Below are 19,590 nucleotides of genomic sequence, written 5' to 3'. Positions count from 1 at the left end.
AATCAAAATTACAAGTTTTATTATAAAAATTCTGAGACGTGAGAACCTGATAGATGTAAGTAATTTCGAGCACAATAGATAAGTTTAATATTCCAATATGACATAAATTTAATTAATCAAGTTTTATTGAAGTGAATAGCGCAGACATAAGGCAATAATTCGAATCAACACAATCAACACATAGCATTAATATACAACCAATCATCCAACATGTAGGGAAATAATAGCTACACCATATCAAAACAAGAAACAATCACCACATTTAATCAAAGAAGATATTCTTAATCAATATGATTATAAATTAAATTATAAGTTGTGTTATAAAAAGTCTAATATTCCTATGCGTGAGAACCATCAGTGCAATAGTGGGAAGTTCTGATAGTTGTATGTAATTAACTGTGAACAGCAGACACCCTGGAAGACTATGGGACACGAACACAAGAGGAAATAAAATCTATACCACATAATTCATTCATAATATTTCGCCTTTTGATAGATTGATTAGCTATTATTTCTCTATGTGTTGGACAGTGCGCAGGTTTGGCAGGTTTGGTTTGACAGTGGCAGGTTGAGCTGTTGATCGTTTTGTTTCTCGTTATTTCCTTACGTCTATGCTGTTCGGTTAATTGTGTAATGTTGGAATAATCAACTTAGCTTCCCTATTGCGCTCGCAATGTTCATAACTGTCACAAAACAGGTGTACGCCTTCCGTCTTCAACAAATCAGGCAGATAATATTAGAGCTGGTTGTTGGTTAGGAGCATGCTATGCGGTGAAGTTCATTTTTTAAATATATTTTCTGTGTTGATAAAACAAAGTAATGTTTGTAGTGTCTCTTAGAATGAAAATTGTATTGGGTTCGACTAGATTAAGTCACGAGGATGATTTTATGATATTTAAAATGATAGATTATTCTGTTGTTTTGATTAATTTCCTCTTGTGTTCGCGTCCCGTGGTCTTCCAGGGTCTCTGCTGTTCACAGTTAATTACATACAGCTGTCAGAACTTCCTTTCTCTGCTATTCATCCGTGCATGTTTATCGTTTTGATAGATTGTTTTTCAATTATTTTTCTGCATGTGTCTGTTGTTTACACGTTGGCAGATGTGCTGTTTAGAGTGTTTCTCTGCTATTCAGTGTTAAGTGCGTGCATATTTCACGTTTTGATAGATTGTTCTTCAACTATTTATCCTTTGTGTACCTCTTGTTTACGTGTTAGATTTTGGCTCTCTATTAGCTGTTGATCTTGTTTCAATAATATTTTCTTGTTTGTTGTTTACACGTGGGCAGATGCGCCGTGTAGAGTGTTTCTCTGCTATTCAGCGTTAGCTCTGTGCTGTATTAAATTCATTATGTGCATCAAAGTGTTTTTCTGCTATTCATCCGTGCATATTTATCGTTTTGATAGATTATTTTTCAATTATTTTGCTGCATGTGTCTGTTGTTTACACGTTGGCAGATGCGCCGTTTAGAGTGTTTCTCTGTTCTCTATTCAGTGTTCAGTGCGTGCATGTTTCTCGTTTTTGATAGATTGTTTTTCAATTATTAATCTTTTGTGTACCTCTTGTTTACGTGATGGGTTTGGTTCTCTGTTAGCTGTTGATCGTTTTGTTTCTCGTTATTTTCTTACGTCTATGCTGTTCACTTAACAAGAAATTGGTTAATTGTGTAATGTTGGAATAATCAACTTAGATTCCCTATTGCGCTCGAAAATGTTCATAATTGTGTTGATTCGAATTATTGCCTTATGTCTGCGCTATTCACTTCAATAGAAATTGATTAATTAAATTTATGTCATATTGGAACATTAACCTTATCTATTGTGCTCGAAATTACTAACATCTACCAGGTTCTCACGTCTCAGAATTTTTATAATAAAACTTATAATTTTGATTGTAATCGTAATGATTAAGAACATCTTCTTTGATTAAATGTGTTATTACTTCTGACTCATTGAAAATGCATGATTACAGTTAATAAAAAATACTGTGTTTGATTTGTGATACCTATTCAATGCTATTGTATCGTACCTGTAATAAGTATATTCTTTGTTACATATATTGTGTTTCTTCTGCTTCAAATTTTTGGCTGTTTTTCCCATTCATGCAGAGCCATAACATAATTTCTGACATTAATGACTTTAATAAATATATTTTCACTTGTACTTTTGTGTATGGCTATCCTTTGCATGTAAACAGCCGACTGCACACCCGTTGTAGCTGAAAAAAAAATGATTGAAGTCGGCACAGATTGAAAAATGACGAAAGAAGTCGACCCAGGCTGAAAAATGTGAGCTGGTAAGCGTGCACGCAGCCCTCCGGCCACGCGCCATCCACCGGTAAGCGCCTCCACCCGAGCGCCGCCCGCAGGGTGCGAGAAAAAATAGCGAACCAAGTCGGCCAAGGCTAAAAAATGTCGAAAGAAGTCGGCCCAGGTTGAAAAATGTGAGAGAGTAAGCGTGCATGCAGCCCTCCCCCCGCCGATAAGCACGCGGACAACCCTCCGCACACGCGCCGGGCGGGGAAAAATACGCGCAGGGCTCAGGGGCAGGGGTGCTGTAGTTTCGCCACCCTGTAGCCTCGGCCCACCCTTTTACTACTCATCTGTAGTAAACTAGCGAAACCCGACTTCCGTCAGGAGTAAAAGAGTGGGTAAGGGCGAGGGAGTACGCTGTGAGAGACCTGTGTGCAGGTGATAAAAACTGGTCCCAGATCTTGAACTCTGACATACCAAGCGGTGTCGTTATACAGGGTGTCCCAGAAAACGTGTCATTGAACTACAATTAAAAAACTACACCACATAGAGTCATTCGGTCAACGGCATTTGTTCTTACTGGGTTTTTGCGACCTCCTGATGTGAATGTCGTGTAACGTAACAAAGATTGCGCTGAAAAATTCACCGTGCGCTATCCTGTGGGAGCTCCGTAGAGCATGATGTGCGGCTATTTTTTCCGGTGGGATAGCTACTGAATATAACTATCAATTATCATTAATTTAGACACGCTTTTCATCTTGGTGGGGTAAAAAAGTGACCTTTACTTGGCAAATTTCCCACTTAGTAATAATTAATAATTAATTACCTAATAATTAAAGTGGGAAATTTGCCAAGTAAAGGTCACTTTTTACCCCACCAAGATGAAAAGCGTGTCTAATTTACTTAAATTAATGATAATTGATAGTTATATTCAGTAGCTATCCCACCGGAAAAAATAGCCGAACATCATGCTCTACGGAGCTCCCACAGGATAGCGCACGGTGAATTTTTCAGCGCAATCTTTGTCACACCGACGAAAGGAGGTTGGAAACCCAGCCCACCCCGGCACCGCAGAAAGAGATAACACAGGCATGGCTTATCGCGTCCAACTTTCGCTGGGATAATGCTTTCCCTCACCCAACTTTAGGAACTGTTACTTTTTCTACTATCACCCTGTGGGCTGGCTTTGGAACCTCCTCTCGTCGTACTGGGAGCGATTACGCTCAAAAAGTCATCGTGCGTTATGGCCCGGTGCTCCGAAAAGCATGATGTTCGGCTATTTTTTCCCATGGGATAGCTTGATAATATCGCTATCAATTATCATATCAATTATCATGAATTTGAGCGAATTCGGCACACTGTGCATATTGGTGGGGTAAAAAAGTGACCTTTACTTGGCAAATTTCAGAGTTCAGTTCGCAAATATTTACATAACTAAATTTACGGTACATGACATTCACATCAGGAGGTGGCAAAAACCTAATAAGAACAAATACTGTCAACCGCATGATTCTAGGTGGCGTAGTTTTTTTTATTATAATTCAATGACATGTTTTCTGGGACACCCTGTATTTAAAGTTCCCGCGCTCCGAAGCCGTTTTGGTAGGCTCGCGCAAGAGCTTGTGGCGAATCACGGACGAAGCGACGCACTTAATGCGCGTTATATGGATAACGACAGCACAATGCTTCGTGTGTTTACAGTGAGAGTGTTGTGTGTGTGCAGTCGTTAGGAACCCTCGCACTACGGTTTTTATCGTGTTTGTTAACGATCTTAATGTGAGACACCACACCGTTCAAATTTGCTGAATATGATACATCTTTTGCAATATTACACACTCCTACTCAGTGCACTTACTGCGCCTAGCGAAGGAACACGGTGGAGTCCTGCGTGTAGGTTTAAACCACTGATCTCTATGTATAAAGGCTGGATCGCGCATGGGAGAGGGGCTCGTGGGGGAGAGGCGTGCATTCGGGCCGCCATGTTGGGAGGCCCTAAAACGCAGTGTGCGCCCATAGAAAACAATGGGAGGCAACGGAGATTGTGAGTATTTATTGCGCTGCAGGCGTTGATCGTTGTTTGTCATCACACAATTTTGTAAGGTGCCAGTATACTGATGTATCCTAACAGTGTTTCACAGGTGTCCTGTCGTTCGATTCTTAATTACGTTATGTTTTGCATTCCGAAACTAGACCGTTACGGCAGTGCAGCGCTGGGGATTGTACTACAGTACGTTTCCCAGCCAATATTTCAATAAGAAACGATGTGAGGTTAACAACAACCATGTATGTAATATCCCGTGCTGCGTTCTGGACAAAAATTGTTCCATAAAGAACGGTCCGGGATGATATATACTCGCATGGCAGAAAGAGATCGTACTGTAGAATCACAGCCGTTGTCTTAGTCGTGTATGGGTTTAGTATGATTTATATCCAGCATCGCCGCAGAAACAGTCTTTTAGTAAACGACAGCGGTGCTTTGCCTCGCAAATATGGACACACCGAAGCAGCCCTAAATACTTCACGCAATAGATCACGCTCGTTAGGACAGTTAATCAGGTAGTGATGTAAGCTTAATCAATTAAGTTACTTAGAAAGTGGTAACACCTCCTTGAGACACAGGACTTATCTCTTTTTGAAGTACAGCCCTTCTATGTTTGTTTGCTTCTTCCTTTATTTGTTCTGATTATTTGCAGGCGCGGTTGTGCCAAACTGAATGTCCTTCTCCAGCACTCACATGCTTTTGTTGAATACAACTGCAGCGTGAGAAAAGCTGCTTGGGGACGGGGTCCTGCTATCCAGTGCTGACTTTGTCATGCTTGTTATGTGGAACATGTTCCAAACAATGCAGCTCCAAGTATGGTCTTCAAATTGCACAGGACTATTTGGAGCTTGAAACAGTTGTGATTTTGTCATTTTGGCCCTCGTGTACCCAGTCTGTGAAACGCAAACAAAAAAGTCTAACACGATATGCTTTTGTAATGAAGATCACAGATGATGAGTGAAGAGAATATACGAGTTTAAGTTTATTCAATATTTTATATCATTCATTATATTATTCAACATTTTATGTCAAGTTTATACAACATCAAGTTTATTCAAGTTCAAGATTTATTTCTTGCACTTATGCGTTTCAGGATACAATGAACGTGCAGGGAGGTCGCAAAAGGCTACATTTATTGTTTTGTGACCTTGCTACAATGGCAATATATATTTTAGGAATGACAATGGTCAGGTACGCTCTCGAACGATGAAAGTCACTGAAAAGGTTAGCCAGCTGTAGGGATCGAACCCTTCTATGTTGTTCCAGCCTCAGAACATCAATTTATCTCACGCTCTCTAAATTTGTAGCACTCAATTTTAGGTTGGAATGAGCAATGAATAGCAACTTCCCCACTGATATTTTCTCATATATGCTAAATTGTAAATTTAATGTGATCGAATATGTGATAATATAATAATAATATATAAGAATATAATATGTGATAAATGAATGTGATCAACAGTAGATGTAAACAACATGAGTAGCCAGAGAAGTGCATTCTCAATAAATAATTGTCTTCTTATAGCGTATATGTGCATGCCTATTAACTGAAACAGTTATCACAGTTCCCTGACAAGTTTTAATTTCTGAGAGTGTACTGTAGAAGCTGCTTAGATCCACAACAGTTCATACAACGTATTATATACTGTGAATGCCTTTAAAAATTCCATGTGACACATATCCCTTTACTTTCTGGAGATGCTGTGGTAGTCAAAGTTTGCGGGTATTACGCAGGTTCTGCACCCATTTCTTGAGTATGTCGAGGCAGCTGTGAAGTAACCTGCATTGATGATGATTATTCCAATTTTTATGGTGCATCAACAACAAAGGAAATAATACATCAGAACATTGGTTTGGGTGCAACCAGTTAAAAATAAATACGTTGTTTAATAAATGCATTGGACAAATGTTAAAACATCAGTTTAAAACATTGTTTACAATCCCTGTATCTTCTAATAATTAAAAAGATTAAAATCTATTCTAAAAAGGATATGGGGAACTCTTCTAAAAAGAATTATAATCTCTAATTATTATATTGCTGGGTTAAGGAGCCTAAAGTGTAAAGTGTGTTTCTGATGTGAACATGTAAGAAAATATGCAAAACTGAGAGAGGCTAACCACAGTGCGTGCACTGAGGTTGTTCCTTCCTGTAAAGTAGAAACCAGTGGATGAGGAACGTGATACTTACCTGTACACCCAGCGGTATCACACTGCACAGATTATTCACAGGGCAGCCCTCATGACGAAACCTGTATTGAGAGACCACTTTTGCCTTAAAACTGCTACAAATGGCACGACACGCTACAAATTATTACTATCGTAACAAGCTGACGATACAGCTCAGACACAAATACCCGTATTCACCAACTTACTTAAACCATTGGTTTAGTGACGTCGAGTTTAAATCGATCACGTGAGACTTTCGTTCGCCAATCCTGGATCACCACCCAATGCCCTACAACCTGCTGCTGTGAAGCCAATGGCACCGCACATAGCGAGCTTCCTGCACTGCGCATGCGCATTTCGCCAGAGTCTGTCAGAAGCGGTTGTGGCCGGTAGGCCTAATCCCCGGTTCACGAAGAATTTTTCATCAAATCTTGGGTAAGTTTTGATTGATATAGTTCCTAGAAGCGCCCAGGAGATGGATTTTATCGCAATGGGACGAATATTCCCTTCAAATATTCCGTTTCGATCATCCACCCAAGCTACTTAAACCGGTGGTTTAAGACCCATGTATTTGAATGGGACGTGTTTTAAACTAGGGGAGGGGCTAGTTTAACGTCGGCCTAAGTACGTTGTAACTGTGAACGTGTGCTGAAAAAACTATCGTAGAGTGGTTGTGGTAGGTGATGTTTCACTCATTCGAAGTCTAACTGGTAAAAATTAAGCAGAATTCGGTTTAAATGCGCGGTTAGTAAAGCAAAGTGGCGTAACGCTTGACCGGGATCACGAAATGCGCTGCAGTTTTTTTTCGAAGGCGCTATTGCAAGCTCTTGCATGGTAAACGTAAAAGCACCGTCGAAGTGTGGTCAAAGAGAGTGACATCGACATGTGCCACTGGACAAAATCCAGATACCAATCCAATGGACCGACAGAGCGTGCGGAGGTCATGGTGCGGATGGCCGAACTTCAATGTGCATCTTCAAAAACAAAGCGTAGTGCTGTCTGTGCTGGCGCTTATTATGAGTGTCGTCTCCTGTGATACACACTGTAAGCACCCCTCTCATTGTACAGTAAGAGCAATAACGTGCTAGATGGTTGTTGCGAGCCCCGATGGAGAAATTCAGGGGCGTTATCCACTCGCATGTTTATTAACCGTAACAGTATCTATCATCTCTTTGCAGCGTGTCTTATCTCCAGAAACCTTTAACCGTGCAATAGGACTGATCATAAAGTGCATTAGCGTCTTGCGGCTGTTGTGTGGATACCATCTAGGCATGGAAATATGCATGTTGTTGCACTACACTGAACACGGAATTTGCGCCGATTTTGCTTTCCCAGGTTATGAAAATACTGGAGCAAAACCGAACGAGGTCCCCATTTTCCCTGGATTCACGTGTAATAGATTTGTAATTCACATAGATGAAACTGAAATGTGTGTTTTACTCATTTCAGCATGCCACAGCAGAGGAGACCAATGAAAAAAAGTTCTTCACGTATTGTGTTACTACTGCTACATTGGAAAACATTCAAAAAGACAGCTGCTTACTTCTATTTTGATTTATTGTATGGTAACAGTAGAGCTGCTTTTGTAGGGCTGTTTCTGCAAAAGACACTACACAGCAGTGTGCTAAAGGAGGCTGGAGACCTTTTGGATGCATCATTACTTTTTTAGGTTAACTATTGCAGGTACATAACCATAACCAATCAATGCCAGTTTTTGTGCATTGTATAAGCACAGATATTCTGGAGATCATTTTTAAAAAAAATCTCTGTTGTGGACTCATTCGTCACAACAACTTTGTATTCGTGAGATTTTTGTTTATATTCAGACAATAAAGGCTATTACGTAGTTCCACAAGGCTGACTTTTTCATAGAGGCATGCACTCTCGATACCCTGCTCAATTAGATGGTAAGGTCACGTGAAAGCAAAAGTGTGCAACGGTGCACAAGGAAAACACTCCTTGCTACATTCCACATGCTGACTCCACTAATATGTCTGAGCTTTACTGCAAAAGAGCTGAATTGCATAGGAATCAGTGGCAATATGTACCGAAACTTTAAGCTCTTTTGCTCATTATTACATTGCACTTGAAGTTGAAAATTAGATCAACTGCAATTACTGCATATAACACATTCCAGATAGATTTAACAAAACATAGGGTACAGACTTATCAATAGACGGTTTTGACAATTATAAAAGTAGCCAGCTGGTACACGCAACATCAAAATGGAAATGTGGTTCTGTCATAACTGTAGCATGAGTGCATGGAAATATTGTACATGGCCACGTGACTGTTGTCAACTACTTAAAAGAAAGTTAGCTTCTGTTAGCATGGGTACAGATTTGTCCTGCCAGTGCAGCTGTTTGTATATACACTGAGCACACGGGCACGTGAAAGTGCACGGTCCCATGTTAACAGTAGCTATCGTTCTTTTACGTTATAGACAGCTGCCATATGGCTGCATAGTTAATTTCTGTGTGCACGTGTTCAATGTGGATATTGATGACAGTAGTAAAGCAGGGTAAACATGCACCCGTGTTATACTATCTCTCCTTTTATAATGAAAGAATGGCTAGGAAGCAAGCGAGCTGGTGAAGATGATGCATAATGTAAAACCCCCGAGACTAGGGAACATGAAGGGACAGACACAACACAAAGTCTGTTGTGTCTGCCCCTTCGTGTTCCCTAGTCTCGGGGTTTTTACATTATGCATCTCCTTTTATGTTGTTGATAGCTGTCATATGGCCACAGAGTTTATCCATGTACTCAGGTGTTGAGTGTGAATATAGTACTAAACAGAAAAACAGAGTCCCTTTTGTGTCTCCTGAAGCTCAAGGCTTTCCTTTCAAGCTAAAATGTATGCGTGCTGTTCTGCATCATTTCTGTGAGCAGGACTGTTAAAAATTGCTCGACGATACTGCAGCTTTACACTAGTGTGATCAGTGCACTCTTGTTGTGTAGTCTCATATCCTGTAGAGGTACATCTTAAGAATGGGAAAACACATTCCTATGGAATCATGCTACATAATTTATAATATACTCCCGCATGCACATTGCTATCATGCTTCTATTTATCGCGAATGCCACAATGTCTCTAATTTGGTGTTGTGCCTGTCTTCAACGTGTTCTGAATAACTGAGTTCAAAAATAGTGAACCAAACCAATATCCACTTCTAATATGCATATGTGTAATACCTTACTGTACATTCAACTATGTTACAACTTGTTCCCCTTACACAAGCTCAGGTGCATGCTAAGGGTCCACAGTTTTTCCCGTACGACATGTCCTGTACAATAACTACGCACAATGGGTACTCCCATTTCACACCAGCTCTCCTCTGCCTTCACTCGCGCTCCACTCCTGAAGCAGTGAGTGGAGGGTATACAGAATATTGGAATACTACGGTAACAAAGTTCGGATGTAGCTAAGAATGTGTCATCAGCGTTATGACAAATGGTTTCAACATCTATGGATCTGTCACTCGAAACGGTGCCTGAATGCTATTGCAATACCCGACACCATGACATACATTTATCGCTGGAAAGCTTCCTTCCCCTCATCGTCACCAGGAGAATATGTGGCATCTTGTGCAAACTACTTTCACTGAATGACTGGCACCAAATGCCTGTGACATTAGATTGTATATGTGTCACACCTGGTTATTTATTTTCTTTCAAGTAAGCAGTTCTTCAAGGTCACATGTGAAGAAAATTTACTGCTATACAAATATGTGGCTGGCATTAGCTTAGGCTTATCACATACCATGCCATCCCCAACAAAACTGACCTTCATGTAACACACGAAAAACATGTCTGTGTAAGAGCTTGCTTCACCATAGGTTCATAAATCTTGTGGTTATGTGTGTGGAATTTTTCATTTCTTTTTAACGGGAAATTCACACTACTTCTATTTCTTTTCATAACCTCCCCTCTCCTCCCACATTTTCATTTTCGTAGGGGTGCATAAAGTTCAGTAAAGTGGAACGAAATAATTACATGCTTATCTTGGGCGCGCCAACATAATGCATTTGGCCGGAACTTGTGAAACTTTTGCTTTGGGTGCTGGTAAATCTTCTGAACCATTTCCCCATACATCATGTATTATTTTCCTGAAGTTGCCTGAAGACTGCATGTTCATCACTCATTACTGAAGTTAGGTGGTGAGTCATGCAGAGGCATCTGTATTATTTTACTACATATTCAGTGTTATGTCCCATACATCTGCTCCCAAACTTTGTCCTTCATGATGCAGTACACCATGCTCACTACATTAAACTGTCCAGTTGCATAGATTTGTGTTGACACAACAGGATGAATATGTCCGCCTCTACAAAGTGACAACTACCAAAGTGGTTCAAAAAATAAGTGAAATTGTGGAAGGAAGATATACAAACATGTAAATTTTAATAAAAGTAATACAGCACATTGTAGCTAAGATGCACGTGATTTCAAGTTGCATTTCTTTCTTTGTGTGAGCTTATTTGCATTGTGTATATTTGTCCATTGTGAACTTCATGTCACTGTCTGCTATAGCTCAATACAGAAAGCAAGCAGACAATGATCAGTGCTACTACAGAGATTTCATGCTAGAATGAGCTCCTCTAGGTGTGCCTTGCTTTGATATTCCACTGTGTTGCTTCTCAAGAAATAGCACAATCTCTCAATACAAAGCTGTACAGTCTAACTGCATAACCACACAGTGCAGAAATGCAGCCTGCGCAATAATTTTTCAGAGCTTTATCATCGGTGTAAAGAATGAAAATTAGTCGAGGCAGGTCACAAACATGTAATCCTCGAATACCCAGCTGCTCGAATCACCGTGTATATCTCAGGATGTCTGCAATCCAGTAAGGCATGGAAAACTGGGAAAATAGTCAGAGAACTATTCCATGACTGGAAAACTAAAAAAATGCCAAGCAAGCGGTGAAATAAAAATTAACAAAATAAGTTTACACAATTATACAGTGGCAGTTATCATTCTCATGGCATCACACAGGCCTCTTATGTCATTTCACAGTCAAAGTTGAGTGACCTGTGTTAGGGTGGAGTGACAACTAACTGCATCACTAACACAAATTCTTTCTGAACAGGAATCCTAAATTAAAAGCTTAAATAAGGAGTGATTTCACAGAGCGTAGTGCATGACGCAGTCGTCCGTGTCATTGTTCTTCTGTCCGCGTCTTTTGGTTGTCTACACACCATAATTCGTACGACCTACCCTGCCTTGCTACACTTGTTTATTGCATGATGTGCTGTTGGCAGCCGTATTTTAGCATGGCATAGCATGAGCTGTGGGGAGTTTTTAAGCATTGGTGGTCGTGATGGTTTGGCATGTAATGGTGCGATGATAATGCTAGTGAAATTTACAATGCCAGTATGAAGTTGAGAGAGAAGCTTGTAAAGAATGAGCATGGAAAATGTGTAAGTCCCGAACCAGTTGCATAAAAGTGTTACCTCAATAATATATGAAGTTGAAGAAATAAGCACAATGCAATTATTGAACAAAATAACAGCACAGGCTTATTTGTAGCTGATGTTGCAGCTGTTGTATGTGTTTTCTTTGGTCCATTCCTGTTTGCTCTATCCTTTGAACACCACTTGTGAAACTGGTATAACACCTCCTTCTTTATGATATATTTGGTTCATTTTAACATCTGTATTTGGTGTACATGGTCTCATTAAACTGCAAATCCTGAATGGTTCAGACGTAGTGTGCTGGCACTAAAGTGTGGCCATTTATTTTAACAATGTCGAATGCATCATATCAAATGACAAATATGCTCAGTAACTGTAATGACAAATATATACATTAGGTATGTTCCTATTTCGTGAAATTTCATCAGAGCAAGAGACAGTCACAACGTAACGATGAATCTTTGTGGGCTGAACAGAACAATCAATTTAGTGCTTAGTGATTTCTACAATAATCTGATATGCTGAAATGCAGAAATAAAAGAGGTCAGATTTAAGCACAGCAACGCACCGCACTGACAGGGGGTCACGACACTTCCACGCTCACAAGCAAGGACGCCCTGGGTAACATGACGAAAACAACGAGCTACGCTAACGAGAATGACGAGCTAAACAAACGAACGAAATACACAGACACACACACACACAGGACGACGACGCAAACAAGGCAGCACCCTGAGTACGTCTTCCGTATCAGTCGCGCTCCAAAGAAACACAGCCAGCAAAGAGATACTCTAACGCGTTGCAGGTTTGTGACACGTTGAAAGTATCACGTCGATTTCTTAAAACGATAACACCGTAAAAGTTGTGCGTGTGGGAGTCCCATGCAGCATAAGGCCATCCTTGCATCAACTTTCTTTCTGTTTACATAGCCCGCAGTGATCAAACACTTGCACACACGTTGCGCTCATGACACCAGGCTCAAAAGCGTATAAAGGACGCTGCTGGAATGCCCCGGCAATCGAGAGGCAATCTTGATCGTTGCAGTTCACCACACATATCGCACAACAGACGATAAATAAGCGATGGTCGATGCGGATGAAATCATTACACGCAACCACAATCGACGACCAAACACTGACAATACCACAACGATCACCTCCGCGAGGATACCTACTTCTATTTTTCAAATAACATTGCAAACGCTGACTATGTACACCTTCTTAGCGACCTTAACAACCATATCTCGCGGATCTTGTCATTAACAGATACAGAGGTAGATCTAACCACCGATTACCGATACCCTGATCCGCAACCACCTGCAGCAGCGCCATCTCAACTTTCCTTCCGTAACAACCTCATAATAAAAAAATAAAAAAGCAGGAGCCTTCCCTCCTCCGCGTTCCTGTCGTCTGCTACCTTCTCCCTCCACTCAACCGTCGCGTGACAATGTGAATAATGCGCATGCGTTGTGGTCAACCCTTTGGAAGGCGCTTCATAGCCGGAGAGATCACGTGATCGATTTAAACCCGACGTCACTAAACCAATGGTTTAAAGTGCAGCTCCGCTGCTGTTCCGAAAGTATGAAGACGTTGTGATATTCAGAACCGTGGTCCCAACTTCATTCATAAACGCACATTGCTTTCCAAATTTCCATACTCCTTCGTGAGAAATTTGAGAAAAACTACCGGGCGGCGGTTCCACTTGTGACGTCATACTTGGAACTGCGCGGATTGGATAGCCACACCTAGCCAGCTCTGCCTGGCAACCAGTTTCTGTTTACACTCCGTCATGGCCGCTGTATCGTGCTGAAACAGCTGTCACCAGCTATCGGGGACCACCGCACCGTTTTATCATGTTTCTTATAAGGAATACTTCGTCTTCGAGCACGTTCTCGTTCTCAATAGCTTTGGTGGTGCTTTCTGCACGCGCAGCAAGTCCGCGCATAGTGCGCTGCCAAAGCTATTGAGAATGCGTAAGTGTACGTCACACGTTAGGTGTTAGGTCTTGTTGGTAGCATGAAGCACAGTGCGGGCACAGAATGTCCGCTCACGACGGCCGTCGTTGCACAACGAGGCCATCCTGTAAGGCTTGTTCAAGAAGACCGGCAAAACTATCTTTGAGGCTATTAACAACAGCAATTATCACGGAACACACCCAAAACATTCACCTTCGCCCATAGATCTCCGCCATCGCATCGACGATTTGGCGTTAGCCAAGCCATGAGCGCGGCCAAGCCAGGACGAAGCCGGGATTGGTCAGGGTTTGCCGACCACAGGACCGCCGTGCCAGGAAAATTTAAAAAATTGTTTTCTTAAAAACTACAAACAAATGGGTGAAAATTTTTCACATGTATGCTCCCTGTGCGGAAACGAACGCACAGCCCAAGCATGGCTCCATTCTGTCGCAGTCGAAAATCGGCGGAGCTGAGCTTTAAGTCGACTGGTGAATACGGGTAAAAGGCGTTATTCAAGTCGCGCCACACCACCGTTACGTAGGATTCTTTGTCACAAATCAAACCAAGGCACAAAACAATACCAATACATGAAAAAATGTGACAATCGTGGTCTTATTATGACGTAATACCGAACTTGTGCGCGAAGGTAATTCAAAGAAATGAATGTGGCACTTGCTTCCGCAGAGAACACCGTGTACCGTGCTAGCAATGCACGCAAAAAAGCGCTCGAGTGTTCGCACATATATTGATGACAACGCTAACTGTGTAGTGTAACATGTTCTTTCAAGCATATTATGCACTAAAACTGTATTTGCCGCCGGGTAAAATGCAAGTGTGCTCGATTGAACGTCGGAAGAGCGATCAAGCAACCTGCATCCAGTGCTCGTTTTGGGCAAAAAAACACTTCATAATGGTCAAATAAATGTACAGAATGGACGCCTATTTATTCCTTGATGAAGAGTGACTCACCTGTATAAGTTTAGGCCCTGTAACCTTGCCGGTACGGTTGGTACGACCGTAATTGCAAGAAGTTGCCATGATCGCTGCGGCGGCTGTTGTGGGCACCGTAAGATGGCGGCCGGTTTCTTCACGCTCGCGCTCCCTTTCCGCGATCCAGCCTTTTACAATCGAGATCAGTGGTTTAAACTGTGCGTCACCGTACCGCCACCTGGTGAAGTTCGAAGGAAGTTAACAAAACGACACTTTCGCTGCGTCCTTTCACTGGTGCGAAAAGTAAACGTTGTTACTTCTGATTGCGTCAATTGCAGCTGTAAGCTGTAGACGGGCAAATATTTGGGCCTGTTGGTACGTATCTAAGTCTAAGGTGACCAGTGATAAGGGCGCAGATAAGAGAAGCAGAGGGAGACAAACGTACGCTGAACTAACACCAAGTTTAATGAGCAGAGAATGGAAAAACACCCAAAGCACCATTCTTGCACCGTACAGCACAGTCACGTCATGGATAAAACTAGGCACGTGAATATCCCACCTGAAAACACATGATAACATACCTCAGGGATCAGCACTACGAAATCTATCGAGGAAGTTATACTCTTTTTCCGTACGCGGTAAAGATGGGACGCTGACACAGCAGTCATGGTCATGTTTTATTATTATTATTATTGGAAACGCTTCCACCAGTTCGCGTTCACACTTAGACGCGCCCCTTCTAGTGATCGTCACACCATCAAACGGCGGAGAACAATAGCACGTCTCACAATGCGTAGGCAACATAGCACTGCCACCAGATCTGATTCTGATATAATATATATTTTTTTAAATTCCGCGTTAGCGCCGCGAAGCAACTGTGGCTATGAGCGGCGTACAGACGTGGACAGATGAAGAGAGGACAGCAGGAAGGAGTGGGGGACAGAGGGGGCTACTGTGCGTCCTGGGACGACTTGAGGGGAACTGTGCCGACATTCGTCTGGATGATATAATATTCATGTTCTTTAAGTTAGCACAGAAGTCATTTTAATACCCTGTTTTCTTCCTATAAAACTGTTAAGCAGGCCAGTAAGATGCACCATGCGAAGTAATTCACACCCCAGAGTCATAATTATCACGGAAATTGAATTTAAAGTACGCCGCAAAAAGCGACCGTGCGCAACGCCGGTGGAGAGCAGTACCAGCCTGTGATCTGCCTGAGACCTCGCGCTGACGTTACAGGATGTACGCTCGCTGATTGGTCCAGAGAAATGTTGTCTGCTACTCTGCTGTCGTCTCCTACTCGGCTGTTCGGGGTACTGAAAAAGCACTGCTATTGGCTCGGTCATGATTCGGCCGGTGCTTCTATCCCAAATTCTCCGGGAGAACTGGCAAAACTGGTTTACGGCGGCAAAGGGACAAGGCGCTGACCCCCACTGACCGGCGGATCAGAACGAGTTCTCCCTGTAACGTCATCGGTGACGTGGGATTATACCTCCTCCTCCTCGTTATACCCGGAGTGGCGAGGTAAGGGTGAACGCGCGGTGCCCTGTTTGTGATTTTTTTTTTTTCTGGGAAACAAATTGCACACATCAAAACCTTTCGCGCTATTCGGTAAAATGACACACACGCTTTCGTCAGACTTCTTAACCTGATTTTTTTTTTTTGCCATCTTTACTCCTTTAAGCCTTACATTTACACAAAGTTCGGTATGACAAACACACACCTTGCCTCATGGCAAGGACATACGGTAGAAAAGCTTTAGAAACACATTCCGTAAATCTAACCGAGTGTTTGATGTCACAAGCACCGATGCATTCTGCGTCTTTGGTGACCTTGCCCACATAACCCCGACAACACACGAGGGGCAGAGAACAAAACCTGCACCCCATGCCTGTTGGCCACTTTCTTAATGGCATGAGAAAGCTTATGGTAATAAGGAATGACTTCCGATCTCCTAAGCGGTGCATTGCCTCCCTGTGTATTGACAATGCTCTAAAAGTTGCTCCTATTTCATTCAGTCGAGCTTCTACTGTAGTGCTACTGAAGACTAACGAGACCAGACAACAACATGGCGGTGGAATTGCCAGGTCAGAGAGAGAGCTCGGGCTGAGCGAGGCAAGGCTATTTATTATTCGCGCCTTGATGTGATGGCGCTGGCAATGCCGCCACAGGGCCTCCCCCCTAGCCAAGCGCTGGAAGCTGGCGAACAGAAACGAGCTTGGGAGCCCAAGTGACTTGGCGGGGCGGTCTGAGTCGGGTAGACAGCCGAGGAGGCGACGGTGGGGGAAGAGTAGTTGGAGTAGTGAGCGGACAGCTTGCCGTGGAGGGTGAGTCGTAGAGTAGCTCCACGGAGAAGGAGGGCGGCAACGGTGGTACAGCGTCGACGTATGCCGGCTTAAGCCGTTCTAAGGCAACAGTGTCCTCGCGGCTGTTCAGCTGAATGGTGTAAAAGTTGGGTGAACGGCGCAGCACGAGGTGAGGGCCTGTGTAGGGCGGTTGCAGGGGCTTCCGTACAGCGTCACAGCGCACAAAGACGTGTGTGCAGGAGGCGAGGTCGGGATGCTGGGAGGCCGAGGACACACGCGAGGGCCGAGATGTTGCTGGACGAAGGGCGGCCATAGTACGGCGGAGCCGCGAAACGTAGTCAGGTGGTGAGAGAGCAGTGCTGCCTGGCAACGGGCAAATGAGATCTCCGGGGAGGCGTAGGGACGTGCCGTATACCATCTCGGCGACGGAGCAGCCTATGTCAGGTTTGAAGGTGGAACGGATCCCCAGGAGCGCGAGCGGTATGACTTCTGGCCAGGGTGTTTCGGGAGCAGCCCGGAGGGCAACCTTGAGCTGTCGGTGGAAGCGCTCCACGAGGCCGTTTGACGCCGGGTGGTAGGCAGTCGTTCGAATCCGCTTGCAGCCCATAGTGTTGACGAGTCTAGAGAAGAGGGCGGACTCGAACTAGGGACCTCGGTCTGACGTGATGATAGACGGTACACCGAAGCGCGACACCCAGGTGTTCAAGAGGGCGGCTGCAACTGTGGATGCAGTGGCGTCCGGTACCGGTACAGCCTCGGGCCAACGGGTGAAGCGGTCAATGATGGTGAAGATGTAACGATAGCCGGATGATATTGGGAGTGGTCCCACCAAGTCGATGTGGATGTGAGCGAAGCGGCTGTCTGGCGCGGGAAACTGAGAAGGATGGAGGCGGGTGTGCCTGTAAACCTTAGTCCGCTGACACGGAATGCAGGCTTGAACCCAGCGCTTGATGTCCTTGTTCATGAAGGGCCAGACGTAGCGCCGAGAAATGAGTTCTTGAGTTGCGCGTATGCCAGGATGAGACAATGAATGATAGGTCGAGAAGACTTCTCGTCGAAGAGCCGCCGGAACAAATGGGCGGGGTCGACCTTGTGACGTGTCGCACGCGACAGGCTGTGTAGCGCCTGGCAGGTCGACATCGTCTATGGTTAAGGAAGACGAAGGGTCACTTCTGAAAGATGCGAGTTCTTGATCGGATGATTGGGCCTGAGCCAGAGCGTCGAGGAGCGAAGACTGACAGGTTGTCCCAATGAAGTTGACGCGACTGAGAGCGTCCGCCACCACCTTATCTGCACCACTGATGTGCTGAACGTCTGTGGTGAACTCCGAGATGAATGCGAGGTGGCGGGTCTCACGAGGGGTGTAGCTTGTGCTGCATGAAGAAAATGCGTAGACGAGGGGCTTATGATCGGTGAATACAGTGAATTGTCGGCCCTCCAAGAAATGGCGAAAGTGCTTGACGGTGAGATATATGGCCAGGAGCTCGCGACCGAAGGCACTGTAGCGAGTCTCCTGGGGCTTCATCTTGCGTGAAAAGAATGCTAGAGGGCGCCAAGCGCCAGAGATACGTTGTTGGAGGACGGCGCCGACAGCTGTGCTGGATGCATCGACCATGATGGACGTTGGGGCGTCGTGTTGAGGATGGAATAGAAGGGACGACGAAGCGATTGCCTGTTTGATTGCCTGCAAGGCAGCTGCCGCTTCAGGGGTCCAAACCAGCACAGAGTGTTTCGAGCGCTTGGTGCAGAGCAGAGCCTCGAGGGGACTCAGTTTGGCTGCGCATGATGGCACAAAGCGCCTATAAAAATTCACCAGCCCCAAGAATTGTCGTAGTTTGGTCACGGAAACGGGCTGCGGGAAGTCTTGAATGGCAGCGACTCGGGATGGTAAAGGCATGATGCCCTGGCTGTTGACATGGTGGCCAAGGAAGTCGAGTTCTCCGACTCCGAATTCGCTCTTAGCGGCGTTGATAATGATGCCGCTCTGTTGTAAGCGGGTAAAGAGTGCCCGAAGATGATGTTCGTGCTCTGTTGGGGAGCGGCTTGCGACGAGGAGGTCATCCATGTACGCGTAGACAAATGGTAATCCGCGAATGATGTTGTCGATGAACCTCTGAAAAGTCTGGGCAGCGTTCCGCAAGCCAAAGGGCATTCGAAGGAACTCAAACAGGCCAAATGGGGTCGTAATGGCGGTTTTTGGTATATCCTCCTCTGCCATAGGAATCTGATGGTAAGCGCGGACGAGATCTATTTTCGAGAACGTGGTGGCGCCTTCCAGATGAGCTGAGAAGTCCAAGATGTGCGGGATGGGATAGCGGTCGGGGATGGTTGCTTTGTTCAATGCGCGATAGTCGCCGCACGGGCGCCAGTCCCCGGTCTCCTTTGGCACCATGTGCAGCGGCGAAGCCCACGTACTGGATGATGGCCTGATGATACCAAGTTCAAGCATGTGGTCAAATTCTGCCTTTGCCACGCGGAACTTTTCGGGTGCGAGGCGCCGCGGGCGGAAGTGAACTGGTGGGCCACGG

At 44.2% G+C, this 19,590-nt stretch overlaps 1 protein-coding gene across 1 annotated transcript; it reads right to left on the bottom strand.

Annotated features, from left to right (window-relative positions):
* Positions 1-16,937: 16,937 nt before the first annotated feature.
* On the bottom strand, positions 16,938-17,669 carry LOC135384894 (uncharacterized). The gene has a single exon (XM_064614076.1). The coding sequence runs from the start codon at positions 17,667-17,669 to the stop codon at positions 16,938-16,940; it is 732 nt and encodes a 243-aa protein (XP_064470146.1).
* Positions 17,670-19,590: the final 1,921 nt, after the last annotated feature.

The sequence above is a fragment of the Ornithodoros turicata genome, chromosome 2 (assembly GCF_037126465.1).
Source record: "Ornithodoros turicata isolate Travis chromosome 2, ASM3712646v1, whole genome shotgun sequence".
In the NCBI taxonomy this organism is placed as follows: Eukaryota; Metazoa; Arthropoda; class Arachnida; order Ixodida; family Argasidae; genus Ornithodoros; species Ornithodoros turicata.
The sequence above is the reverse complement of the archived record's forward strand: the minus strand, read 5'-3'. Positions and strand labels throughout refer to the sequence as shown.